Source organism: Pelodiscus sinensis, chromosome 1 (assembly GCF_052426305.1).
Source record: "Pelodiscus sinensis isolate ZL-2025 chromosome 1, ASM5242630v1, whole genome shotgun sequence".
Taxonomy (NCBI): domain Eukaryota; kingdom Metazoa; phylum Chordata; order Testudines; family Trionychidae; genus Pelodiscus; species Pelodiscus sinensis.
The window spans coordinates 57,946,244-57,972,215 of record NC_143052.1 but is presented as its reverse complement, the minus strand read 5'-3'; the positions used below and the strand labels follow the sequence as shown (position 1 = coordinate 57,972,215).

Sequence of the window (25,972 nt, the reverse complement as noted above, 5' to 3'; positions counted from 1 at the left end):
TCCCCTCCTTCCCAAGGCTGCTTGCTGAAGGAGGAGAGTGTGTGAAACACAGTGGGACATTTTTCATGGGGGGAAAGGTAGCGAAATCCTCCCACCCTTTGCAGAGTGGGGAGTCGAGCCGTAGTCAGAACAAATACCTATGCCATGCTCAGCCCTTCCTGAAGAGGCGATAATGCTCACTATTGACCCCCTCCGCTCTACTCCCCAGTACCCGCTTCCCCTCCTCCAAACTAAAGAGCAAAATCTTCTATCACTAGCGGCCGGGGAACTAGTAAGACATTGTTTGAGGAGAAGGAAGTTGTGTCCCCTTTCTTCCACCCCTCTCGTGACTCGAGGCGAAGGGCTAAGAAAATAATCCAAGAATGCAAGCCCTAAGGATTCCTTTTAAACTGTCTAGAATCTGAACATGTACGTGCCTGCATTGCCTCATACATTACAAATAATAAATGACTGGAGTAGAGTCACTGGACCTGATCAACTTTCACCTCAGTAACCTTAACATTGGAACGCGATACAAACACTAAAGTAGGGATGACTGGAAACAGTGCCTACGGAATCACACTACTTGACGGAAAGGAGGAGTGTCTCGGCTACAAAATAGTACTGAAATAAAATAGTTTGAAAACTGCAGTTGGCCAGTGAGAAATTCTTTATACCAAGTGCTTGGCAAACTGCCTCAAACCAAACCACATGCGAAATAGCATTTTAAAGACGGGGAAGTTAAACCCCCGGATGCTATAAGAATTAAAGACCTCACAACGCTCTTGAAACATTTCTGGTTATTGCATCTGCTACTGAACGTCTCGGCTGTACGTCTGTCTCTGAAAAGGGGCGGCCCTCCAGCGTTGTGAGGCCTTTGAGCTCCTCTAAGAAAGGTAGTGCTATTAGTTTGTTTGGTGCTGGGAGGTGGGAGGTAAGTGCGATATTGTTTCCAGTGTGACCTCAGGGCTAAATAATGCTATGGCATTTTTCGTTGATGCGGAGGGGAAGCTTAATGAAGCACAGCGTGAGAGCGGGTATCCTGGCCTCGCTGAAAAAGGGAAGAGGAACTGAGTGTGGGCGTGGCCACGATGCTGGCGCTAGTGTTGGTATACAAAGGAGAGCCTGCACTTTAACAGTGTGCGCCTCGCCCTTTCTTCCCTCCTTCCCAGTCAAAAGCAGAGCCATCACAGACATTTTTCAGACCTGTAGCAACGTCTGACGAGAGCAACATCCTGCCGCTGCTGAGCACGCTGGCTGACCGCGCTAGCCAGCTAGTCAAAGCCACACGCTTCCCGTTCGTCTCAGTGTAGAAGGGGAACTTTCATTTTTGTGGTGTGCCGGTGGCTTTTAAACGAAAACTTGGTACTTTTATTTATTTTATTTTTTTCCTACTTTATATTTAAGGATTGTGATTTTCCGTTCAAGAACATTTTACATTGTTAACTTAGAAAAAATACCTCCCGTAGTCTGAAGATTTCAGAGGGAACCCCTCGATTTTCAGCTTCGCTAAGGTAACGTACTGCGCTTACTGCTCGTACGACCGCGTGTGTGCGAAGGGATTGGGCTTTAAAGCGCCGAGGGATTTTTTTGGTGCCTTTAGTTAAGGGCATTATTCGGTTTCTGAAGTGGCATTAAAACCCCTGTGAGTGGTGGTGTGTGTAAGAGTTGCTTAGGCAGACGTAACATCCCTCCACAGCTGCTGCTTCCTTCCAAGGTAAAAAAAACCCCACGCTGCTGGTGCAGTCCTGTGACTGCATTTGCATTTTTTCCCATTTAAGCTGCAGGGATCCCATTTCCCGCGGGGGGGTGGGGGAGGGAGTAGTGAAGAGGAGAGAGGTAAAAAGCAGAGAGCGGTATGGAAATGTTTTGAGAGGAAGGTTAATCAATAGCGAATGTGACAATCTCACATGGGTGTTGCATCAGTTTCTTTTCCCGGCATACTGAGGGGGCTGGAACAAGCGGTATTTCATTTTCAGGCATTTAATGCGCAGATGCAGATGCGTGTGATCAAATGTATTTATGTATAAGGATAACTTATTTTATAACAGTTTTTATTATAGTATATGGGTATCTGTTATAAATCTTGATGTGCCTATGATAGCTTTTACATTGCAATATAACCGGGCTCCATGCAAATTATGTCAATCGGGCAGATTTGATTTCAGATATAAATGTCTTCCTAGCAGCTGGGGTATATGATCTTGATTTTTTTTTTTTCTTTTTTTTTTTTTTTGCTGTCGAGTGTGTGTGCATGAAAGACGTATCTCAGTAAGCCTTCTTGCCATACTTATACACAGGCAGACTTTTTCCCATGCAGATCACATCTCCTGGCGTGTGCTTGGGTGTTGTAGTTGAAGATTTATCTTTGTTCTCTGTTGTAGTCAGTATCTTGTACTTTTCCTCTCTGCCCCTCCTCTGCTGGTACTTTTCCACTCGCCTTGCTGACGATGAATCAGACCCAGAGCAGCAGCAAGCAGCAGCTCTTCACGTGACCCTGTAGATAGACCACTGCAGTATTGACGTTTCCTTTTTACCTTCACAGGCAAGGCAAGTAAGTCCAGCTTCCAAGGACAAAAGAGTGAGCTCAGTGGAGACTGCCACTAAGGGGCGGTCATCTGGCCAAATATTCCCTACTTCATCTAATACGGAGAAAAGCTTATTCAATTCCATCATGACCAAGGCAGAAATGAGCAAGTTTAACATCTCTCCAGATGAAGACAGCAGTAGCTATAGCTCCAACAGCAATGATTACAATTATTCATATCCAACCAAAGTACCTAAGAGGTCAGTAGGATTTTACATAATTTTGTTTCCATTTGTTAATCATTTGTACAGCATTTTAAAGGTGTGAAGTATGTTATATTTTTAGTAAAATATTGTTTTTAAATGCCATGCTAGATTGTAATTAGTTTTGCTGGAGAATTTGCTGGTTTATTAATTTCGTTTGAAACATAATAAAAAGCAGGAACTGTTCATGTAAAACTTACTCATAACAATTAAATATGGATTTTTTTTTTTCCTTACAGGACTTGTATAGATGGGGATCCGGAAAATCAAAATTTTCTGCCTGAATCCAATCTTGGAAAGAAAAAATATGAAATTGAATATGTAAGTATGCACTAATGACATTTTAAAATTAGCACACTGAATAACTTCTTTACTTTCAAATATTTAAATTAAGTATTTTCCACTTTTCAAGGTTTACGTTCAAATCTAAATCATGAATAAATCACTGGTTCTCTATTAATTATTAGCTTTTCCTTCCCTTACACAGCATCCAGGTACTACTTCCTTTGGAATGTCAGCATTTAATCTGAGCAATGTTATTATGGGTAGTGGCATCCTTGGACTTTCTTATGCCATGGCAAACACTGGAATTATTCTCTTTGTGTAAGTATGTTTTAGTTAATAAAAAAGGCTTTTCTGCCATGTATCTGTTAATAGATAATATTAGGGGTACCCAGTATAGTTGTAGCTATGTTAGTCCCAGGATATTAGAGAGGCAAAGTAGGTGAGATAATAGCTTTTATTGGACCGACTTTTGTTAGCGAGAGAGACAAGTTATTGAGCCACACAGAGCTCTTCTTCAGGTCTGGGAGTCATTCCACCCTCCTTGCCTCTCTAATATTAGGGATTCAGTCATGGCCCAAAGTCAATGGCAGAGCTCCTACTTACTAAATCCTAAAGTGCAGTCCTGACTCTACTGAAGTGGGTATTTCCAATTAATATTGTACTTGTAGCTAATATAGTGGTTGAGGTGTATTCTGAGAAGTTTAGAGACTTTTTTTCAACTTTCAAAAAAATGTGAAAAAATAGAGCTATTAATCTACAGACTAGGCCTTAGTAAACTACTAATACAAAGCCTTAGTAAAACAAAGTAATCAGAAAAGTTATAAGGATATTATTACCTCAGTAGTAGTAATAATACCTCCTTGTTGAGGAGGAAAAGACAATAGCAAAAACCACAATAACAGGAAAAAGCTGTGAAACAACAGTGGAGAAGTAAGAGTAGCTTGTCTTTATTGGTGGTGACATTGCCTTCAGAGCTGGGCACCCATTCAGCAGCTTCCACTTCCCACTCTGCCTCTGGAGCTGGAGCCTGAACAGCCAGACAAGTGCCCAGCTCTGAAGCCAATGCCACCTCCAGCAGCAGTGGAGATGTAAGAGTGGCAGTGTCATACTATGCCATCCTTCTGTGATGCTGCTGTTGGCAGCACTGCCTTCAGCAGTGGGTGCTTGGCCAGCAGTTTCTGCTTTCCACTCTACCTTCAGAGTTGTGTGTTGATATATTAAATATACACACACTAGAGGGAGAAAGTGTAAATGGCTACAGAGGCAAGGAGGGGTGAAGTCAAATAAGTTTGAGAACCACTGGCCTAGATGAACCTACAATAAGGTAGGTGCACACCTGCTTGGAAAATGTTATTCAGGGAGTAACTATTAATGGTTCACCATTCTGCTGGAATGGTGGAATGGAGTTTCATACAGATCTCTCCTACATCCAGTTTTATCTTCATGGATGATTTGGACAAAAGGAAATGGGAGAGCCCACTTACAAAAAGTGTGTGGATGATACCAAACTGGGAGGATTTACAAAGTGCTTTGGAGGATAGTTTTGAATTCTTAGCCTATCTTGACAAACTGGAGAAATTATTTGAAATAATTAGGACAAATAATTAAACAAGGACAAATGCAAAATACTACCATTAGGAATATAAAATGGTAAATACTACCTGAGAAAGGAGTACTAAAGAAAGGATCTGAGGGTTATAGTGGATCACATACTAAATATGAGTCATCAGTGTAATACCATTGTAGAAAAGGTAAACATTGTTTTTGGATGTATTAGTTAGAAGAGTTGTAAACCAGGCAAGAGCGGTAATTTTTTCTGCTCCTACCCAGCACGAATGAGGCCTTCACTGGAGTACTGTGTCCAGTTGTGGGCACCACATTTTGGGAAAGGTTGTGGATAGGATTGCCAGATGGTTTCAGAAAAAATACCCCCAAAAAAAAGCCAGGAAAAAGTTTGTTAAGGAGAGGGGAAAAAAAAAAAAAGACCCCGAGAGCTGTTAAGCCAAAAAAAAAAAAAAAATCCCATGATCCCTTTAAAAACTGAGCGGTGAGGCTTTTTGGCCCTAATAGACTGCTGGCGGCCACCCACCATGTTGCCTCCCTGGGCCGGGCTAGGCAACTCCCCAGTAAGCACTAGGTTTGCCAGGCTGCATCCATATTGAGCCGGACAGCCTGGGATTTTCGCCTCCTGGCCAGAAAAAAAAATCAGAAAGTACCAGACATTTTAGGTGTCTGGTATTTTCTGAATTTTTTTACTGGAGAGGAGGTGAAAATAATGGACTTTCCGGTTCAAGACCGGATGCTTTGCAACCCTAGTTGTGGGCAAATTGCAGAAAGTCCAAAGGAAAGCAAAAAACATGATTAAAGATCTATCAAATGTGACCTATGAAAAAAGATTTAAAAAATTGTGTTTGGAGAACAGAAAGCTGAGGAGGTGGAACTAGGTAACAATTCCAAGTTCATAGAAGGTTGTTATAAAGAGGAGGCTGATAAATTGTTTTTCTTAGCCACTGTGGACAGGACAAGAAGTAATGGGATTAAGTTGCAACAAGAAAGATGTAGATGAGATTTAGGAGTTGGTGAAAAGAAAAATAAGAGGGAGGATGCAAATTTAAAGTCAGTTATTTGAATAATTCAGCGCATTATACTTTAATCAGTTCATTTAAAAAAACCACTTCTACCTAGCAATCTACCTTAGCAATCATGGGTACCACAGTGGTTTAATTCATTAAGTTTTTCATCTCTAGATTTTGAATTCAAATGTATTGCTACTGAAATAAGGCTACACTACTTCAAATAATATCACAATTAAGTTTGATTAGTAGTCTAGATGCAGGAGAGCACAGGTTTTGGCTACTGAGTATGCAAAAAGCTTTTAATGTCTGATTGGTTCACATCTGGAGAAGTTAATTTGCCCTGGTGCATTTAATCGTGAAAGGCAATCTTGAATATTTGTATGTGTATAATATGTGGTAAGGATGTGAATGGTTTACCTGTTACAATTAACAGATGGGGGCTAGAGCAGCCCCCTGCCTGCTGCGGCCCCCACTATGTGTAGAGGGGGCACTAAGGCCCACCTCTGTTTAACCAGTTAACTAATTAAATGGGATTTTACATCTCTAATATGCAATGTATTCTGTGGTACCTTGTGGAGCTATGTGGAGATACTTGTATTACTTGTCATCCATAAGCATGATGGAAGCTCATGTCCCTACATCTTTTACATTGGCAAGAACTAAAACCCATACTGGGAATGGAAAAAAACAAACTAAGCTTCACATTTTTGAGAAGCTATCGCAGGGGTGGTCAACCCATTTAACAAAGAGCCAAAACAGCGGTGGAATAATGGGAAGAGCCGCATCAGAACTGTCAAGCAAAAACAAAAAAATTAAATTTAAAAAAAAAAGGAGACTGCCTCTTTAAGATGGCTGCCATCTTGGGCACCATTTTTAAAACCTTGCAGCTCCAACTCAGTAAGCACAGGAAAGCCGAGGGCCGGGGGGAGCTGGTCGGGACCACAGGAGTGGGGCATCATGAGCTACACTTTTGTGGGGCAAGAGCCACATGCAGTATGCAAGCCGCAGGTTGGCCACGGCTAAGCTATAGTCTCTGGGGACTGTTCTTTTAAAGTAGAATGCTTGTATTAGTGTAGGAAAGGGCAGTTTTTTTGATATACTGTAGCTTTGCAACAGTGGTATTCAACTGTGAAGAAGAGTTTAACTGCTCAAGTACTGTGATTTTTTTTTTTTTTTTTGATTCATTGAGAAGTTTTTACTTTTAGAGGTTACAAAGTATTTTAGGAAAAAAGATGTATAGTCCTAATAGAAACCATAGGAAAACTAGATAACTTATGGGAGCCATTAAAAGTCTCTGTTTAAGCACAGGTGAAACAGTAAATGTTAAGCAAAGAGAACTAAGCTGTATATCTTTCAATAGATATTAATTTTAAAATAAACCCTACTGAATCACCCGTTCTTAACATTTTTTAATTGTCAGTCCATACTTTACCAAAAAATAACATACAGCTATAAGGTGATTTGTTTCGGACTTTAGCAGTTTTTCTCACCTAGTCACAAGTCTAGTGTATCAGAGATGAGCTAGCAGTGATATAATTACCTAAGAGTGTGAGGGGAAAAAATAAAAACAGATATTATAGTGATACCAAATAATGTTCTTTGATATTGTTGTTAAATATTTTTATTAGATCAATCAAAAATATATTGGGTCTGATTCTCATTTACACGTGCACCACTCTAATAGTGTAAAGGCTCCCTGAAGTGGATGTAAGTATTTACTCCCACTTCAGCAGTTGTGAATGTACATGAGAATTGGGCCTGTTGACAAAATATGAAAGTAGGGAGATGTACTTTCTAATGTATGGATTTAAGAATGGTGTCCTTTAATGGTTTGATTTAAACTTTCTCAGGTAGCATTGGAATTTATGCTTATATTTCTTAATTGTTTTTTTCATTTCATTGTATTTTGATATGTTATGTTCTGTCTTGAATCCTTCCTACTGATATGGCTAAAATTCAAGGCTGTCTAAATGTTTGGCTTTTTTTTTCTCCCCTCCTAGGATTCTCTTGGTGGTTGTGTCAATATTCTCTTTGTATTCAGTTCATCTCCTCCTAAAGACTGCCAATGAAGGAGGTATGGTAACTTCTTGTACAAATAGTTATTACTACTTAATACTATCTATCCTTTATAAAATATACCTTTTTCAATTGATTTAATTGTGTATCTTTGTAGGGTCTGTATTATATGAACAGCTAGGAATGAAGGCTTTTGGATTGCCTGGAAAATTTGCAGCTTCTGGATCAATTACAATGCAGAATATTGGAGGTTAGAGTTTTGGAAAACATACTCTAAATTGTAAAATCAAATAGTAAATATTCTCTTTTCAGACTTTTTCACATGTTTTTTATTGTGGCAAGTAAAGTTATGAAAAATTTTTTTGATTGTCATGTTTCTTCATTTATATTTGTAATGATCTATAATATTGTTTATTTACAGCTATGTCCAGCTATCTCTACATAGTGAAATATGAGTTGCCATTGGTCATCAAAGCATTTATGAACATTGAAGACAACACAGGGTAGGTGACACAACTCATTCTCATCAGAGAAACTACTGGTAGAAACAAAAATGTACGACATACACAGCAGGGGATTCAATTGTGATGGGCTAGGTTTACCCCTATGGAAAAGAAAATGAGTTCTTGCCTGAGTCCCAGGTAGTAGGCAGAAGGCCAGCGCCAACCATGCAGAGACCTTGAGTTTCTGCTGTAGCTCTTGGTCAGGCTCACTCTCTCTTTTTCTCTCTCTCTCTGTCTTTACCCCAGCACCCTAGCAGTATACAGTAGAGCCCATTATCAGAGATTTCACCATGTCCTTCTAAGCCTCTTTTTAAAGGGTGATCTCCATCTTAGATGGGTCATGGTGAGAGAAGAAATGCAGCTTCAGGTTGAGGGCTTGAGAGCAACAAAGAGACAAAGGCTCAGATTCATAAGGTACTTAGGCAGCTACCTTCAATTAGGATTCAGGGACTTAAGTACCTTTTCTGAATTTGCCCTCCTGTCGTCCCACCATGATCATAGATATGCCTAGCTATCCTAGCTGAAGACACATGGAAACAGACATTGCAGGAGGTGAGAAGATCCCCCCAGTATAGATGGGGGGAGGCAAGGTGGTTGTTCTTCCCTCCCCCTGGCCGCTCGTGTGATGATCCTTCCTGGCTTGGATACTGTTCTTAGTACAGATACATCTGAATGCTAGAATTTCCAGCACCTACATTTACTTCTCCCATTTATAAGATTAAAAAATACATCTTGAAAATTGCAGTATTTCATATATATCATCAATATCCCCTTTATATACTGATTGTGAAATTTAGCTCAAAATAGTTTTATTCCTGGTATCATTACTGCATTATATTATACTTACAAACAATAGCATGTTATAGAAACAAATATATTTAAGAACTAACTTGTAGGCATAATCGTTATACAATGCTTTGATTACTTACAAATTTAACTTTTTTTTTCTTACAGACAATGGTATCTTAATGGTGACTGTCTGGTTGTTCTAGTGTCCATAGTGCTCATTCTTCCTTTGTCACTGCTGAAAAATTTGGGTAAGCAACTGTTTATTTAAAGTAAATATGGAAACATAGGCTTGATTAGCTGTTAGCATGTGGAAGGCCCAATTATGGGAGCTACCTCCATGTTACTGATCTCTTGCCAGGAGAACTGCAAATTATCTTAGTTCCACTGGAGAGCAACAGCAAATCTCTTTTTAAAAAATAAATGAGGGCTACAGAGTGTTTGTAGAGTGTAAAAAGAAAATAGATCAGTGTTCGCTGTAATATGGATGTAAAAAGTTGTTTAAAAATGTAACTGCTAAAAATCATAGTGGTTACATATGCTGCAGGCTCTGTAGTATGAAACTTGTATGTTTTATTTCTATTAGCTCCTTATTTATCTAACCCTAATCCTTTATAAGCTTCATGCTGCAGAACCCATGTAGTGTAGGCATAACCTATGAGTGACCACATTATGAAATGAGTGATTTTTTTTATTAGTAACACAAAGCCACTGGATTAGCAGTTGATGAGTTATTGCTGATAAACTGCTGCATTCCCCTGCCCCCAACTGAATTACTAACTCCAGTGATAGCAGCTCTCTCTTAATGGGTCAGCTAGCTCTACTTTAAAGTATCACATAATTTGAACTAGGAATTTTTGGATGTGGAAGGAAGTGCACAAAACAAGTGTTGACACTTGTAAATTACTTAATTTAGTGATTTAGCAAATCCAGTGGAAAAAATTTTAAGAGGCTTTTATTTAAACTATTGTTTCTCTTGTTTATAGGATATTTAGGATATACAAGTGGTCTTTCCTTAATGTGTATGGTCTTCTTCCTTATTGTTGTAAGTATAATTTCTCTGTTTACAGTGCTTGTAATAGTTCATGTCAATTGAGATTTCATATGATAAATTAAACTAGATAAATTAATGGAGTTAGGTTAAGTCCATTAATGGCTATTGGCCAGGATGGGTAAGGAATGGTGCCCCCAGCCTCTGTTTGTCAGAGGGTGTAGGTGGATGGCAGGAGAGAGATCGCTTGATCATTACCTGTTTGGTTCACTCCCTCTGGGGCACTTGGCATTGGCCACTGTCAACAGACAGGATACTGGGCTGGATGGACCTTTGGTCTGTCCCAGTATGGCCATTCTTATGCTCTTATGATTTCTAAGAGCTTTATCCTATTGTATCAGTTAAATAAATATGGTTTGATGGTATTTTTAGGTAATTTGCAAGAAGTTTCAAATCCCTTGTCCTCTGGAATTGGAGTATGACATGGTGAACACAACTCTGAATGGCACGTTGGCACACCTAGCAAATGCTACACCTTTGAATGGCACATTGGCACACCTAGCAAATGCTACACCTTTGAATGGAACAGAACAAAACATGACTAGTGATGACATGTGCAGGGCAAAATATTTTGTCTTCAACTCACAGGTAAGATACCATGTATAAATTGCATTCTCACTATTAAAAATAAAGGGAAAGAAAACATACATTACATAGGTATATGGTCATTTCTGTTTCTGACATAATTGCCATACCCAGGAGTGGCCCAAGGCCGGCTGCAGCAGCTGGCGCCTCAGGCAGGCGGCGCAGTTGGTGCCCCCGCCTGTATGGCCATCGGTGGCCATGACATCATCACGGGGCCCCCGGGCCAGTGGCGCTCTAGGCAACTGCCTAGTTCGCCTAGGTTCATGAGCTGTCCCCGGCCATACCTAATATTTTTGGGGCTGTTAATAATTTATGACCCAATCCTGAGAGGCACTGGGAACAATTTGCCAGATAAGTTGCACTGATGCAACCCTCACCAGTAAATGAGTTTTGCGCTGGTGTAACAACTATGATAGAAAAGTCTCCATTGACTTCAGTGGGCTTTGGGTCAGCTTCTAAAGGCCCAATCCTGCAACCTTTACTCACGCAAATACCCTAATGATGGGAATATCTCATGAGACTGGAATACTTACACGAGTACAGGTTTTCAAGATCAGGCCATAAAGATTAAATCCAGCAAGGTACTCAGCACCTCTTGGGAAATGCAGAGTGCATTCAGCTGACATGGTCTTAAATGGGGGCTTGAGGATACTTGTTATTAAGTCTTTTTAAAGAGCAAAAAAGAGAGAGTTGAAATAACCCAGCTTTTCAGTAAGTCTTTTTAACAGAAAATTGAGGCAACTAGACTTCCAAAGGAAATCTGAGCAAAAATATAACCTAGAAACTTACTGATAAATTTATCCTTGCATAGAATCTGCTACATCTATCAAAAAGGTTATAAACCATGTTTTATGTTTTTCAGACTGTTTATGCTGTACCAATCCTAACATTTTCTTTTGTATGCCATCCTGCTATTCTTCCTATTTATGAAGAACTGAAGGGGTAAATATATAGATTGTATATGTTTACTATTAAAAAAGAAACAAGCAATATATTGTCTTTACTAACTGTACTTTTTTTTGTTTCTTTTTGTTAATAGCCGAAGCCGTAGAAGAATGATGAATGTTTCCCATGTTTCATTTTGTTCCATGTTTGTAATGTATCTGTTGGCTGCTCTCTTTGGATACCTGACATTTTATGGTAGTTATTGCCTCTTCTACTTTGTTGTAGATAAAGCATGTCTCTAGAAATTCAGAATATATCTTGTGGCTTATAAATTATAGAGCAAACTTACTAATTATTTGTATACACTCACACCCCCAGGGGCTAGTAGGCTTATAGCTAAATTTCAGGACTGGAAGTCAGGCTATTTTGGTGCTGTTTGACATAGACTTGGTGTTATCCTTGACCTTTCTGTGCCTAAGTCTATACTTTAGTAAAATGGGGATACCACATCCAGAGTCTATGAAGCTTATAAAATTAGTTTTGATTTATAAAGTACTTTGAGTCCAACATTGAAGTTACTATGTAAGGGCCATTACAGAAGTGAGTTTGATTCTGAGTCTTATTATGTTTTAAAGGGGTGTAATTTTCCTCACAAACCTCCCGTAATTTCATGTTGTTGTATTTTTTTCCTTCTACTGTGCTTGTATTGGCTTTCCTCTGTAAAACCAAAGGACTAAGTTCTTAGATTTTAAGGAGTCTATACCTGTACAAATGAGATCAGAATTTGCTGTTATGTTGCTATAGTCTGATAATCAGAAGGTAAAAAACCTATTTGTCTTTCTCATGCAAAGTCAGTGAGTAGCAGAGAGCAGAATTTGGCTCCTCTGGAGTATATGTGCAAGTAAAAAGAGTAGGGCTTTGCCCTGTGTCCCTTTCTATTCCTTGAGCTCACATATGCTTATCACCAGCTGAGTTTAAAATTCAGTTTAAATTTGTGGAGGAACTGGACTGTTCTGTTTCTTAAGTGGACAAGGATATTACCATTCTATTATGTTTTGCTGCAGTATCGTCAAGAATGTTATTAGCATTTAATTAAAATACCATTTTCTTTATAGACAATGTTGAAGCAGAATTGCTTCATACTTACTCTGCAGTCCTGGGTGCTGATGTTATTATTCTGATTGTGCGTCTGGCTGTACTTATGGCTGTAACCCTTACTGTACCTGTAGTTATCTTCCCAGTAAGTCTTTTTTTATTATTATTGGCTGTGTCCATATTAAACAGTAATTGGCTGCCTTTTCTTACTCTTCTGCTATTGACTAATAATAAAATAAAATTAATTAGGCAAATACTGTTTAGTTTTTTTTTCCTTGAAAAAAATCTACATAACAAGCCTGCTTTTTGCTCAATTAACTGAACATAATAAATGAAATAGATGACAAGCATCAATTTAAAAAGTAAAACCTTTCTACGTACAAGAGTTTTACTATATCGTTTTTCTTTACTTCAATCTGTTTTTTAAATGACTAGTGTTGGGTTCTATACTGTTTCTTATTTCCCTTACCAATTTGTTTGTTTTAATTTTTGCTCTCTTTCCCTTCTTTTGTTTTAAACACCTAAATAACTAGAAAATCTATTTTCATAAAGAGCTGTCAGTTGCACAAAGTAAAGTGCTAAACTTTTTTTTCCTGTTTTACTATTCTAGTAATCCCCAGTTGATTTTGCAACAGTTAAAATATTTTCAGACAGACATGCAGTTAAGTTGACAGTGTCTCTTTAAGGACTTTTGTAACTAATACTAATGTTCTCATTTTTTACAGATCCGGACTTCAATTACACAGCTGTTTTGTGCAGAGAAGGAGTTCAGCTGGTTACGTCACTGTTTCATTACACTCTTTGTTTTGGCATTTACCAATGTTCTCGTAATCTTTGCCCCTTCCATTCGTGATATATTTGGATTCATTGGTAAGAGTTCGTATTTTAGTGTAGGAGTTGTAGGTTTGGTTTTTTTCCCCAAAAAAATCGGAACATGTTTAAAATACAGATGAATATTTTACTTATTTCAGAAAATTCTGGGTTTTTTTCATATAGGTGCCTCTGCTGCTGCCATGCTGATCTTTATACTTCCTTCTGCTTTCTATATCAAACTAGTGAAGAAAGAACCTATGAAATCAGTGCAGAAGATTGGGGTATGTATAGAAGAGTATATTCATTAACATGATTTCATCACTGACTAGCTCAGAGCAAGTGTTCTAGTTTTTCTTTATAATCTAAGGATCTCAGAATTACTGTGATCTTTAACAGTAGTTTCATGGGCAGTTGTTACTGGAGACAAGGCCAGCAGGCAGTTATTTCTGCAGACTTCCTCACATGGCCTCTCCACTTGTCCCCACCAACTCCAGAAATGACAACAAACAGCAAATTGTTAGTGGCAATTCCATACAATGATTGCACCATTATTAACATTAAAAGTGCATGCATAGAAATGGAACACATTTTATAGCAAAAATACAAATATGGGGGGAAGTGCCTGATCAGTATTTAGTGGAACGTATTCCACACAATATCTATTCTGTACTGAAACTGCTGTATAATATTATGCAGCCTTATTGGGGTGTGTCTCAAATACCAATTCTTTTGGTTACTCTTTGAGAACTGACCTCCTGATTATTTGGGCGCTCTCACTTGGTGTTACTGTTTCTGATCTTAGACCAGTTCAGATTCCCAGCTTGTGCAGCCAGGCATAGCTGTATTGAATCAATGGAGCAATGCCAGTTTACACTAGCTGAGAATGTGGCTTGCTATATTACAAATAAAGAACCATTGCATATTAATATAATCACAGGTTATTCTATTGTAACCTTTGTTCTTTTTATTAGTCCTTCCATAGTGTCCCTTGACTAATTTAAATCTTAAATAGCTACGGGAAGGCACTTTATGTGTTTATTCCATGTATACCTAAGGAGCTGAAGAAAAAAATACCTGAAGTTAATTTTGTATTTTCTCTTTCCAGGCTATACTCTTCCTCTTGAGTGGCATACTTGTGATGACTGGAAGTATGACCTTGATTATTATAGATTGGATCCATAATTATGCATCTGATGGACATTAGCTCTTATGATTTAATCTCAGATACTCCTGTATTCACTCAAATATCTACTGAGAAAGAAAATCACCTACGTTTGCAATTTTGCTTCCTTTAAAATGCAGATTCTTTGATGCTGGTTTTTTCTGACTGTAGAATAAGTGAACTCTTGAAAAGAAACTATTCTGCATGATGGAAATGAGTATTAACATCAAACCACCCGAGTCTCTGGCTGAGGGAAGTGACAATTTTATTCCATTCCAGAGAATGGACGAACTCTCTGTAGAATTTTATCAAGCCATGTTTGGCTTTCATCATTGTTACTTGGGTATTTTATTATTTTACTTGAATGTGCCTAATGGAACCATTTGATGTGAAAAGTAACTCTTAATTAACAGCAAAGTGTTTATATAACCAATGAGAGAGGGAAAAAATTATTATTTTATGTACCAAAAATTCTTATGGACCTCAAAAGCACATTTTTTACTTTTAAGAATCACATTTTTAAATGAAAAAAAATGTATCCCAGTAACATGGAACCTGTACAAACATTTAATCAGTGTTCTAAATTTAATAGTTTCCCCTTTTTATAGAGGAATAATTAGAAGGGGGAGTATTTGGCCATCAGAAATATTTTTTTAAACAAATTATACTGTTTCTTTCAAACAATCTGAGAAGGTTAAAACTCTAACTAAAAAGAAATTGTTTTTAGTGCAACTCAGTTACTCCAAAATTTAATTAAACAAGTCATTGTTGAGATTCCAAGTCACTGTACCTAAGCAACTAGAAAAATTACAGTTTTAAAAATGTTGATCTGACTCAAATTTTAATGCCTTTAACATTGTCAGGTCATCAAAATGGATGACTGAAACCTTTTTATATAGTGAAGAGTTTGTAAAGATCTTAGTATTTCTTGAGATTCTCACTAGTGCAGTTGGGTAAAACAGGGTGGTTTTTGGTTATTCAGTTGCAACTGTCTACCAAATCACGTTGGCTACGTCTAGACTGGCATGACTTTCCGCAAATGCTTTTAACGGAAAAGTTTTCCGTTAAAAGCATTTGCGGAAAAGAGCATCTAGATTGGCACAGACGCTTTTCCGCAAAAGCACTTTTTGTGGAAAAGCCTCCGTGCCAATCTAGACGTGCTTTTTTGCGCAAAACAAATCTGAGCTGTCTACACTGGCCCTTTTGCGCAAAAGCTTTGGCAAAAGGACTTTTGCCCAAACTGGAGCAGCATAGTATTTCCACAAGAAGCACTGATTTCAGACTAGGAAGTCAGTGTTCTTGCGGAAATTCAAGCGGCCAGTGTAGACAGCTGACAAGTTTTTCCGGAAAAGCAGCTTCTTTTGCGGAAAAACTTGCCAGTCTAGATACAGCCATTGGGTCATGTCATATGATATTGATACACAGAACTCTGAGATAAATGGAGAATTATGCTTAATGATAGCATATTCTCAATTATGTTTTGTATTTTTGGACAGCCTTTCTTGAATGTGCTGCAGCATAAAATAGAGGTCCTTCTATAGTTTATCAATTGTACAGTTTTTCACAAAGTGTACAGTATTTGTCAATTTTTCATTCACTGTTGAATTTCTAATTGATTATTTTTGTTCCTATTTTGTCCATGTTCAAAGCCTAGTATATAAACTACCAGTATTTGGTGCTCACTACAAGTTCCTTTCATATAGGCAACTGGGATTCCTCATGCAGTTGATACTGTACAGTAATACAAAAAAATCAACATATGACATATGTTATAAAATATAACAAAAAATATCACGGAATGAATTGTCATCTTGTTTACTTTACAAATAGATTTGTTTTGTTTGAGCCCTAACTTAATAGGCTATCAAAGCAGATTCTGTATGGTTGTGATTAGCTGTTTTGTGTCTACTGCATGTTTCTATTTATTCCTATCCCAGGTTGAAGAAAAAAAATGGTACCTGTATAAGAGTACATTTGACTTATCAACAAGCTCTCAAACACTATAAGAATGGGTGCAGCATACGAATTCAGATAGATGTAATAAAAGAAAGTCATGGTACTTCATTCAACTATATTTGTCTGGCATAACGTTTTAAGAATCTGATCTACAAAATTCCATTTTATAGTTGGGTCCTAGGGAACAAACAGTGGCATACAAACATTTGATTGAAGAGCACTGAAGATTTTGTATAAAAAAATCAATTCTAGGTAACAATCACTATTTGGCAGGTTAATGCCTGTTTTCTTCCACGTTTTTTAAATATCTGAAAAAATGAAAGAGATTTTGATAGACTACAAATACTAGTCATCATATCTGTAGCAAACATGATGAGATTTCCTCATCTTGCTTGATTGATTAGTCCACCTGTACTCAAATTTCAGTTAGCTCTTTGAACTAAACACTACTTTTCTTACTGGGAATCAGGAAGAGGAAATGAAATTCAGATCAAAGGCTAATTCCTGATACATGGAGAGTGATATGGCAGCTCTTCTTCCTCCCTCCTGTCCTTTACTGTCTCCTCCCCCCCTCCCCGCCCCCCATACATGGAAATCTGGAGGAGGAATTAAAATATTTTCTCCCTCCAAGAATTTTTAGTGTATGGAAGATGAAGAGATCCCTTTTTAAGCATCAAAGGGAGAAAAAAATTAACCTTTTCTCTTTCTGCAACTGCAAAAGATGGAAAGAGATCCTGCAATCACTGTCAGAGGGGAGATAAGTAATGAAGGTGTTAATACATGTTTGCAAATTAATGCAGTAATGTCTGCATGATATATTGTGAGTCAGTTCTCCAAAGCTCCGTTGATGACTTAAGTAGCTCTTCATCTGTTAAACTTGAGTACCACTTTTCTGGGTAGACTTCTAGCATATTAATCTGTTGCAAACATGTCAGTGGGGTCCCTAAACAACAAACCAATGGAAATGAGCAGCTTCAGTATTAAACCACTGTGTTATCACCTTGTTTTTACATTGCTGTCTTCCATGATATTTCAGTCAAACTGTAATGTTATTTATAGAACAATAATCCATTAACTAAACCAGTTTTTCAATATTTATGAGAGTCTGTACATAATTGTGTGTGTGTATACATAATGTAAATATATTGTATATTACTATAGATTCAGTACTTTGGTATATGTATATAGTCATCATTATTAATGGTTATTGCATCATTTCAATGAGTTCATGTTGAATATCTGTAACAACATTCAAAGGAGTTTCTTCAGAAAAACGTTATGCTTACGGAAGTGGAAATAGTATGTTACACTCAAGATACATAAGAACAAACTAACATGAAAGGTTTTATTTATTACAAATGTGTATGTTGCAAAAAAAGAGGAGTCTTTGGGGTCCATAAAGAAGTATAGATCAGGTCCAGATTTTTTTCATGCCATTTAACATGGATGTTACAATTTTCCAAATGCAGTGACTAACAACTTTTACAATCTAATGTATCTGGAAGAGATGTTCTATGGTACATCTTTGTATATATTGTATATACCCACTGTATTGCTAGAGGTCAACAATTCAGCTACAGTTGTTGGCAAAGTGTGTTACACAGTTTCAATGAAACATTGTATGTTTGTTTTAACTGAATTAAAAGTAGATAATCCTTAGTAAATTTTGTGTTTTCTTTGGGAATGAAGAGATGGTGAAGGAATTTCTTCTGCGTTAATAGTAATGTGGGGCACACACACAATTTAATTCCTTAGCTATTTGACATTATCAACACTATTCTGAAAAAAAAAATACATGCAAACAAATAGAATTGTGCAGCATTTGACTTAGTACAGGCTCTCAGATGCCTGTATCATAGGCAAGACATAAGCCTGTGTCTAGATTGCAGGCTTCTTGTGCAAGAAGCATTTTTCGGAAGAGATCTTCCTCAAAACTTCTTGCACAAGAGAGCATCCACATTGCAAAAGCGCATTGAAAAAGCCATGCGCTTTTGCGCAAGAGAGCATCCAGACTGCCTGGATGCTTTCTTGCAAGTAAGTAGGGATTGCTATGGACAGAATGGCCACCAGGACACCTGTGCTTTTTCTTAATCCCTCTTGGGCAAAATAACCCTCTTCCCCTCCACACATGCCTTTTTGTGCAAGAGTTCCTGCACAAAAAGGCATTCTTCCTTATAGAATGAGGATTACCAGTTGTGCAAAAATCCCTCTGATCTTTTGATTTACTTGCACAAAAATGCACTTGAGGTATGGATGCTCCATAGTGTAGACATAGCCTTATAAGAACCTAGGTAATCAAAAAATACTCCTGCCATTGTGTGGAACTATATTCATTTGGCATTGTTTAAAATACCTGATTTCTAAATTTTAATTTATTAATTGAGTCAGAGGGAACAAGTAATGCCATGTTATAAGTTAAACATTACTGAAGATGTTTGCTCTTGTAAAATGAACCAGGATCAATTTTAAGTCAGTCACTATTTAGCTAATCTGTAGTGATATGTAAATAGAAACTAATTTGCCAAAATAACCAGACCCAAGATTGGCATTAAAGCTAAATATGAGGAAAATAATGCAAGGAACACCTGTTGTCTTACAGCAGCATCTAGGAACCATACATAACTTGCATCCCATCGTGTTAAGTACTGTACATCCTAAAACCACTCACTACCCAAATGGCCAACTATCTCCAAAACAGTACTGATTTCTGCCAGAAAATACAGCATTAACCTAGCCCAAAGCACTGTCCTTGCCATCATGGATGTCACCTCCCTATATGCCAACATTGCTCACTTTGACAGCATCACTACATGCCTCAGGTACCTACAAAATACAACACTTGGAAAAACACTTTAAATAAATTACCAGATAGCCTCATCCACAACAACTTCAAATTTAATGACACACTTTGCCCAAAGCATTGGAACAGTCATGGGTCCTAGGATGGTTCTCCCATAAGACAACCTTTTCATGGATCAACTTGAATAATTTCTGAGAGAAGGCACCACACAACTATGATGATTTGATATTTTCATCCTCTGGACAGCCAACTTAAAATCGCTCACATTTCTACCACAACTACAATCACCACCCATCTATCAAACTTTCTCTGGAACACTTCAGCACCACTGCGATAGGTTGAGTCACAGAAGTTCCCAAGGACTTCACATCCCTCCCTCCCGCCCAGCTGACATGGGGTTGTCACCTGGTGGGCTGATCAAGCCATTGATCCCTTCCTGTCTCCTGTGGGGCTCTCCACAGCCCTGTTCTGCTGGTCCAGAAGCTCTGGTTTCTCTTAGCCAAAACATAGAGGTGCGGTTACCACCCCTCAGCAGAGCAATACAGACATTGAACCGGCTCAGTTAAAAGGCTGTTGATGACAACTAAGAACCCAACCCCAAAAAGGGACCAAGACCCCAATAAATCCATCTTACTCTTTATAAATGTTTTACACAGACAAATCTTATCAAGTCAGCCTTCTTTATCACAGCGGTTGCATGCCCCAGGTAACAATTATTTACACTGAGCTTGATAATACAAGTGTTTTTATTAAATATAAAAGGTAGGATTTAAAGTGACTATAAATAAAAACAGACCAAAGTAAGTTACTCTAAGCCAAAATAAACAAAACACACCAGCTAATCCTAATATACTGTACTAAGAAAATTTATTACATGCAAATTCTTACCCTAACAGTTGTTCTGATCATCTTTTTCACAAGCTAAGCAGCCTCCTTGCTTGGGCCCAATCTTTCTCCTGTTCAGTCTTAGGGTGTATCTACACTGTACCATTTTCCAAAATAACAGCCATCCACCAGGACCATTAGGTAGGGGTGCACATCCGGAAGGCCCTGAGGGAGAGTTTCTCTCAAAGACCCCAGTAACTCTCCCCAAGGCCTCCCCACTAGGGGCCTGTGCCTTGCCCCTATCTGCCTTTCCTCCAACAATCCCTCCACACTTCTTCCCTGCAGACACAATAAAAACACATTTTGTTTTGAAAAAAATTGTTTGTTTATTTGGGATAGAAGTAACTGAGGGGGGAGGGAGAGAACCTGGAAATGGGGAGGAGGAGTGAGAACCTTGGAGTGGGGAGGAGAGGTTCAGAGCTGGGGCTGAGAGTGGCGCGTGGCTCAGGTGTTTCTTCTGCCTCGTGTGCGGGGACCTCGGCAACCTTGGGAGTGGGGGAGTCCTGGGAGGATAGGGGGACAGGCAGCAGGGGGGCCTGGAGCGGGGTCAGGCATGGGAGGGGGAGCAGGGACTGGGACCGGTGCCAGGTAGGTCATGAGCTCCTGGATGGTTGCACACATGTTGTGGTCTGCTGCAGCAGCTTAGTCCACATCTGGGCCCGCCACTTTGTGTCATCCGGGACCTTCTGGGCCAGCGTCTGTTGCGTGTCCTGGAGGACGGAGATGTGCTCCCTCATGAGGTCCTCCTGGACCCTCTGACGACTGCAGATATCCTGGAATCAGGCGGCTGGCTCAGATGGTGTCAGTTGCCCCACAATCACAGCTGGTCTGGCTGGGGAGAATAAAGAGTGGTGCTCAGTAATCACTGGAGAGCCAGCAAGGGATATCAGTCCAAAACTGTTAACGTTTTCTCTGGCACCCTCCTCTTCATCGCTTTCATCACACTCACCTCCATTCCGAATGAGCAGCACTGAGCATTACCTACATGGCCAAAGCAGACACTATAGACCAACTTACTATCTGTCACCTGTTCCTTACCGATGATATACCTCTCGATCACCCTCACCCTCTTTGAGACGATCACCCAAGTCTCCCCTCTCTCCAACTCTCTCAGTGCATGCACACTATCATGCACATCATAGGAGTGCTTTCTCATCCAGATATTCCTCTCCTAACAGATTGGAATATCGACATCACAGGCCAACATATTAGTATGACTATCCTCCTCATGGTTCAACATGTCATCAATATCAACAGCCTGAATATTGCCCATCCTGGTGCCTCGGTCACGCGTCCACACGTAGACTCACAATCTCTCCCCAGCCAACTCATAGGCAGGAGGTTGCAGCCATACCTCCCACTTTTCCTCCCACAGCTCAGCAATCTGAACCTGAGGAGAGGCAATTATCCGAAATGGAAGAGCAGCCACCAGACATTTCACCGACTGACTTCTCCTCATCATCTCCTGATGAAGCAGTTATCTCCTCCAGATGACTTGAAGCAGTTTCAGGACCTGTTTAAAAGAATGGCTGCTAGTCAAGAGATACAATTAACAGAGGTGTAAGAAAAACAACATCAGCTTCTTAAAAACCTTCAGCCCTCCCAGTGTGCAAAGATTGCAATCCCAATAGATGAGGCCATTACGGAGGCTGCTGATGAGATCTGGCGGACTCCAGCATCAGTGCCTCCAACTAACAAATGCGCAAACAAAAAGTACTTTGTCCCTCCAAAGGGAACTGACTTTTTATTTTCCCACCCACGACCCAACTCTTTAGTGGTGGATGCCTTGCAACAAAGGTCCAAGCTTCCTCAATATAAAAACATCATTGTGGGTAAGGAGACCAAACACATGGATATCTTTGGTAGGAAGCTTTACTCCTCTTCAACCCTGCTTCTCTGTATAGCTAACTATGCAGCCCTATTGTCAAATCACAACTTTGACAATTATACCAAGCTCACTACCCTCATGGAACACCTGCTGGATTCAAAGAGGCCTACATTAAAATCCATCATAGAGGAGCAGTATGTGTCAGCAAGAACCATCCTTCAAATAACTTTTGATGTAGCGGACACAGCAGCTTGTGCTACAGCAACACTGTAGTTATAAGGAGAGCCTCATGGCTACAATCTGCCGGGGTCCCTCACGAGCTACAGATGAAAGTGCTGAAAAGACCAATGAGGTCCTGCACTCAAATAAAGACTCGAGAACTACTCTGCGTACCTTGGGTATGTACATCCCGCCATACCGCCGTAAGCAGTACGTTCCATGTCAAAAACACCATGAGTTCTTATACTCAAAACAGCAACAGTGTGGCTTTGATCAATCATAAGCGAGACAACGGTCTCAGAAGAGACATCCTAAGAATGGCCGTAACACCAGCCACCAGTCAAACAAGCAGCAGGTTTGACTTATTGGTCGAGGGCTTGCAGAATCTCCCCATCACACATCATCACAAACAACCCATTCCTACCTTCCATGATCATTTAAGACCTTTTCATCACCACTGGGCTGTCATTACTTTGGACCAATGGGTCCTCGAAATTATAACATCAGGAAACACTATCCCATTCATGACATTACCTCCCCACTCTCCCCCTCACTCTTCAGGAACCCCTCTCACAAAGACTTGCTCAAAGAGGAGGTCCATCGTCCCCTTACCATTGGAACAATAGAGATGGTACCCGAGGATTTCAGAGGCAGGGGTTTTTACTCCCATTATTTTCTCACACCAAAAAAGATGGGAGGTTGAAGGCCTATTCTAGACCGTCGCAGATTAAATCGATATCTTCAAAAACAATTATTCAAAATGGTGACCCTAGCATCCATAATCCCAGCGTTTGAGAAAGGAGACTGGTTTGTAGCCCTCGACCTGCAAGATGCCTATTTTCATATCACTATATATCCTGCGCACAGATGATTCCTACTCTTCGTGTTGGGATAAGACCACTATCAGTACCAGGTGCAGCCCTTCAGCCTCTCTTCTGCACCCAGAGTGTTCTAAAAAACACTTACTGTGGCCACAGCCTGCCTGCTCAGACAAGCTGTAATTACCTTTCCTTACCTGGATGATTGCCTGATAAAAGGTTCATCTGCTATGGAGACAAACCAGATGATACTAATAACCAGACAAACATTCGAGCTTCTTGGTCTTATCCTCAACATCTAAAAATCAATGATACAATCTACACAGACTATGGAATTTATAGGGGCTCAATTAGACTACCACATCAAAAGCATATCTACCATTACAAAGATTCCAAGTGATCCAATACTTCATCTTTACTGTCTTGACCAGTCCTACAGTACCAATGCTTACTTGCCTCCAGCTCATGGGCCATATGTAGTCAATCACGCACACCTACACTTTCGATGCCTCTAGCACTGGCTTGCGTCTGTTTATATCCACCTCAGACGACATGTACTCAGGCAAGTTTCTCTCTCCCACTATTGTCCCTCAAGTGTTGGACTGATCCCAGCAATCTTCTGGCAAGTGTCTCATTCCATTGGGACCAACCTTTCACCCACATAACTACAGATGCTTCCCTCATTGGATGGGGCACTCATATGGGCAGTATATCAATACAAGGATGATGGACAACTCGGGAGACAGCTTAACATATCAATTTACTGGAACTTAGAGCTGTCTTCAATGTATGCAAGCACTTTGTCACATGTATCTAGGTCACTACTATCAGAATATTGACCGACATCATAACAACAGTGTATTATATTAATCACCAAGGGGTGCCCAGTCCCATTCTCTATGTGCCAAAGAATGGAATTGGTACACCCGCAACAGAATCACTTTGATAGCTTCATACTTACCAGGCTTCAATAACATAATTGCTGACACTCTCAACAGGCACATTGCTCCAGAATATGGGTTCTCCAGCCCACCCGGAAGCTCCAGCACCGGGTTCTCCAGCCCATCTTCTATCGATGGGGTCACCCAAAAATAGACCTGTTCACTTCCTACAAGAATACAAAATGCTGACAGTACTGCTTCAGAGCTGGTATTGGACTAGGATCTCCGGTCCCCTTTCTCCTCAACTGGAAAGGGCCCCTCTTATATACATTCCCTACTACTCCTCTCATTCCCAAAGTCCTCAAAAAGATCAATAGAGATGAGGCAATGGTCATTCTCATAGCCTCCTTTTGGGCACAACAGACATGGTTACCTTATCTGTACTGGATGTCTCCTCAACCATCCTATCACCTTCCCAAGCATCACAACCTCATAACCCAGAACAGCGGAACCCTACTCCACCCACAGCCCCATGCCCTACACCTGATGGCATGGCTCATTGTTGATTCCACGAAGGGGAACTCTACTATTCGAACCAAGTAAAGATGTCCTCTTGCACAGTAGAAAACAATCTACTCATTCTACTTACCTTCAAAAATGGCATAGATTCCTTTCGTGGTGCTCTGATAAAGCATTGGACCCATGTGCAGCACCTCTACACAAAATTTTGGACTACATCTTGTTCCTGAAAGGTGCTGGGTTGGCCTTGGCTTCCAGGGCTGGCTCCAGGCACCAGCAAACCAAGCACCTGCTGGCCAGAGAACTCCTGAACTTCTAACCCTTACCGCCCAACACGGGTCTCCCTGTGGCCGCCCAAGGCAATGGGCGGGACGGGGTGCGAGGGGCAAGTTGCACTCACAGCCCCACTGTGATTGGCTGAGGAGCCATGACCTCACGGTTCCTGGGTCGGGGCTGCCTCGCTGCCTTCCCTTGGCACCAGGGAGAAAAGTGCGCCCCCTCGTTAGCATGTGAGTGTGTCACGGCGGGGCGGGGCGGGGCGGGGCAGGGCAGGGCGGGGCAGCCCCAGCAGGAGTGCTGGCCAAGCACTGTTCCAATCACTTTCCCGGAGCAGCTGCCACTGCCCAGCACCCAGTGGCCGCGGAGCAGGAAATGCCTGAGGGAGCCTCCCATCCATGGAGCAGACTCCGGTACCCAGGGATAGTTCACGCTCCTCCGACTGGCACCAGCCAGTGTGGCCAGTGCGGCCCGACGTGCAGGGGGGCGCACCATGGGCTTTGAGAACAGCAGCAGCGCCGGAGCACTACAGCCCTGGTGGGCGAGCCGCTCTGTCCGGGCTGTGTGGGGCAGGCTGCACAGAGTGATCCGGGGCCGGGCAAGGGGCAGCCTGGGTCACTGCAGCCAGGGACCACGCTGGGAGCCACGTGCCTGTAGTCATCTCTCCACCTGCCTTGCACTTACTAGTGACCCCTCCAGCCAGAGGGGGTGCCCTTGGTCAAGGAGTTTTCAGGAGTGTGTGTGGGGGGGGGGGGGGTTAAGCGCACATTGGCAAATGGAGGGTGACTCTCTCCCTCTTTTCTGTACTTCAGTGCTGGGCGCAGAAGGAGGGGAGAGCTGCAACCTTAGTGCGACCGGGCAGAAGGAAGCCAGGATGATTCAAGCAGAGGTGCCTAGGCTGGGGGGAGGGAAGAGCTACTTTGCAGCCCGATCTGGTTGGTCTGGCACTGAGGAGCCACTGGAGGGGGCCTCACCTGCCCCGGCTCAGAGATTTGGGGGGCAGGGAGGGAGAGAGGTGTCCCTGGCCTTGCCCATTACATTTCCTGGCTGTGTCCGCGCGCATCCCCAGGGGGACACGGACCACTTTCACCCCTCCCCCAGGGCACTCTGACGTTTCCACACATGCTGTGGGGAAGGGACATGAGGGTTTGACAGGAAGAGGGAAAGGAGACAGAGTTTGATCATTTGGAGTAGGTGGGAGAGGGGAGCGGACTGGGTCTGGTCGGAGGGGGAGGGGGTTTGGCTGGGAGGGAAGAGAGGGCGC

General features: G+C 40.9%; 1 protein-coding gene and 1 long non-coding RNA gene across 6 annotated transcripts; one reads left to right on the top strand and one right to left on the bottom strand.

The window, feature by feature from the left end:
* Positions 1-732: 732 nt before the first annotated feature.
* SLC38A2 (solute carrier family 38 member 2) lies at positions 733-18,146 on the top strand. 5 transcript variants are annotated; one of them, XM_006126479.5, is made up of 17 exons: positions 733-875; positions 1,387-1,493; positions 2,525-2,766; positions 3,009-3,090; positions 3,257-3,372; positions 7,631-7,704; positions 7,804-7,896; positions 8,068-8,149; positions 9,104-9,186; positions 9,922-9,980; positions 10,359-10,574; positions 11,434-11,513; positions 11,611-11,711; positions 12,572-12,696; positions 13,277-13,421; positions 13,548-13,645; positions 14,470-18,146. In XM_006126479.5, exons 3-17 carry the CDS (start codon positions 2,654-2,656, stop codon positions 14,566-14,568), a joined length of 1,566 nt encoding a protein of 521 aa, XP_006126541.1. In that variant the 5' UTR covers positions 733-875; positions 1,387-1,493; positions 2,525-2,653; the 3' UTR covers positions 14,569-18,146. The 5 variants fall into 5 exon arrangements, with proteins under 5 accessions (XP_006126541.1, XP_075786660.1, XP_006126543.1 ...); XM_006126481.5 differs by lacking the exons at positions 733-875; positions 1,387-1,493 and adding an exon at positions 1,004-1,344; XM_006126478.5 differs by lacking the exon at positions 733-875 and having other exon boundaries at positions 1,005-1,493.
* Positions 18,147-20,494: 2,348 nt separating this feature from the next.
* On the bottom strand, positions 20,495-24,196 carry LOC102462025 (uncharacterized). The gene is made up of 3 exons (XR_332295.5): positions 23,994-24,196; positions 21,522-21,680; positions 20,495-20,999 (listed from the first exon to the last, which is right to left on the bottom strand). It is a non-coding gene; the product is annotated as an uncharacterized LOC102462025 (long non-coding RNA).
* Positions 24,197-25,972: the final 1,776 nt, after the last annotated feature.

Coding starts and splice junctions, on each gene's coding strand:
- SLC38A2 (XM_006126477.5), top strand. CDS start 1,890: ATGGGTGTTGCATCAGTTTCTTTTCCCGGCATACTGAGGGGGCTGGAA. Junction 1,944..2,524: donor TGAGGGGGCTGGAACAAGCG/GTATTTCATTTT, acceptor TTACCTTCACAG/GCAAGGCAAGTAAGTCCAGC. Junction 3,373..7,630: donor ACTGGAATTATTCTCTTTGT/GTAAGTATGTTT, acceptor CTCCCCTCCTAG/GATTCTCTTGGTGGTTGTGT.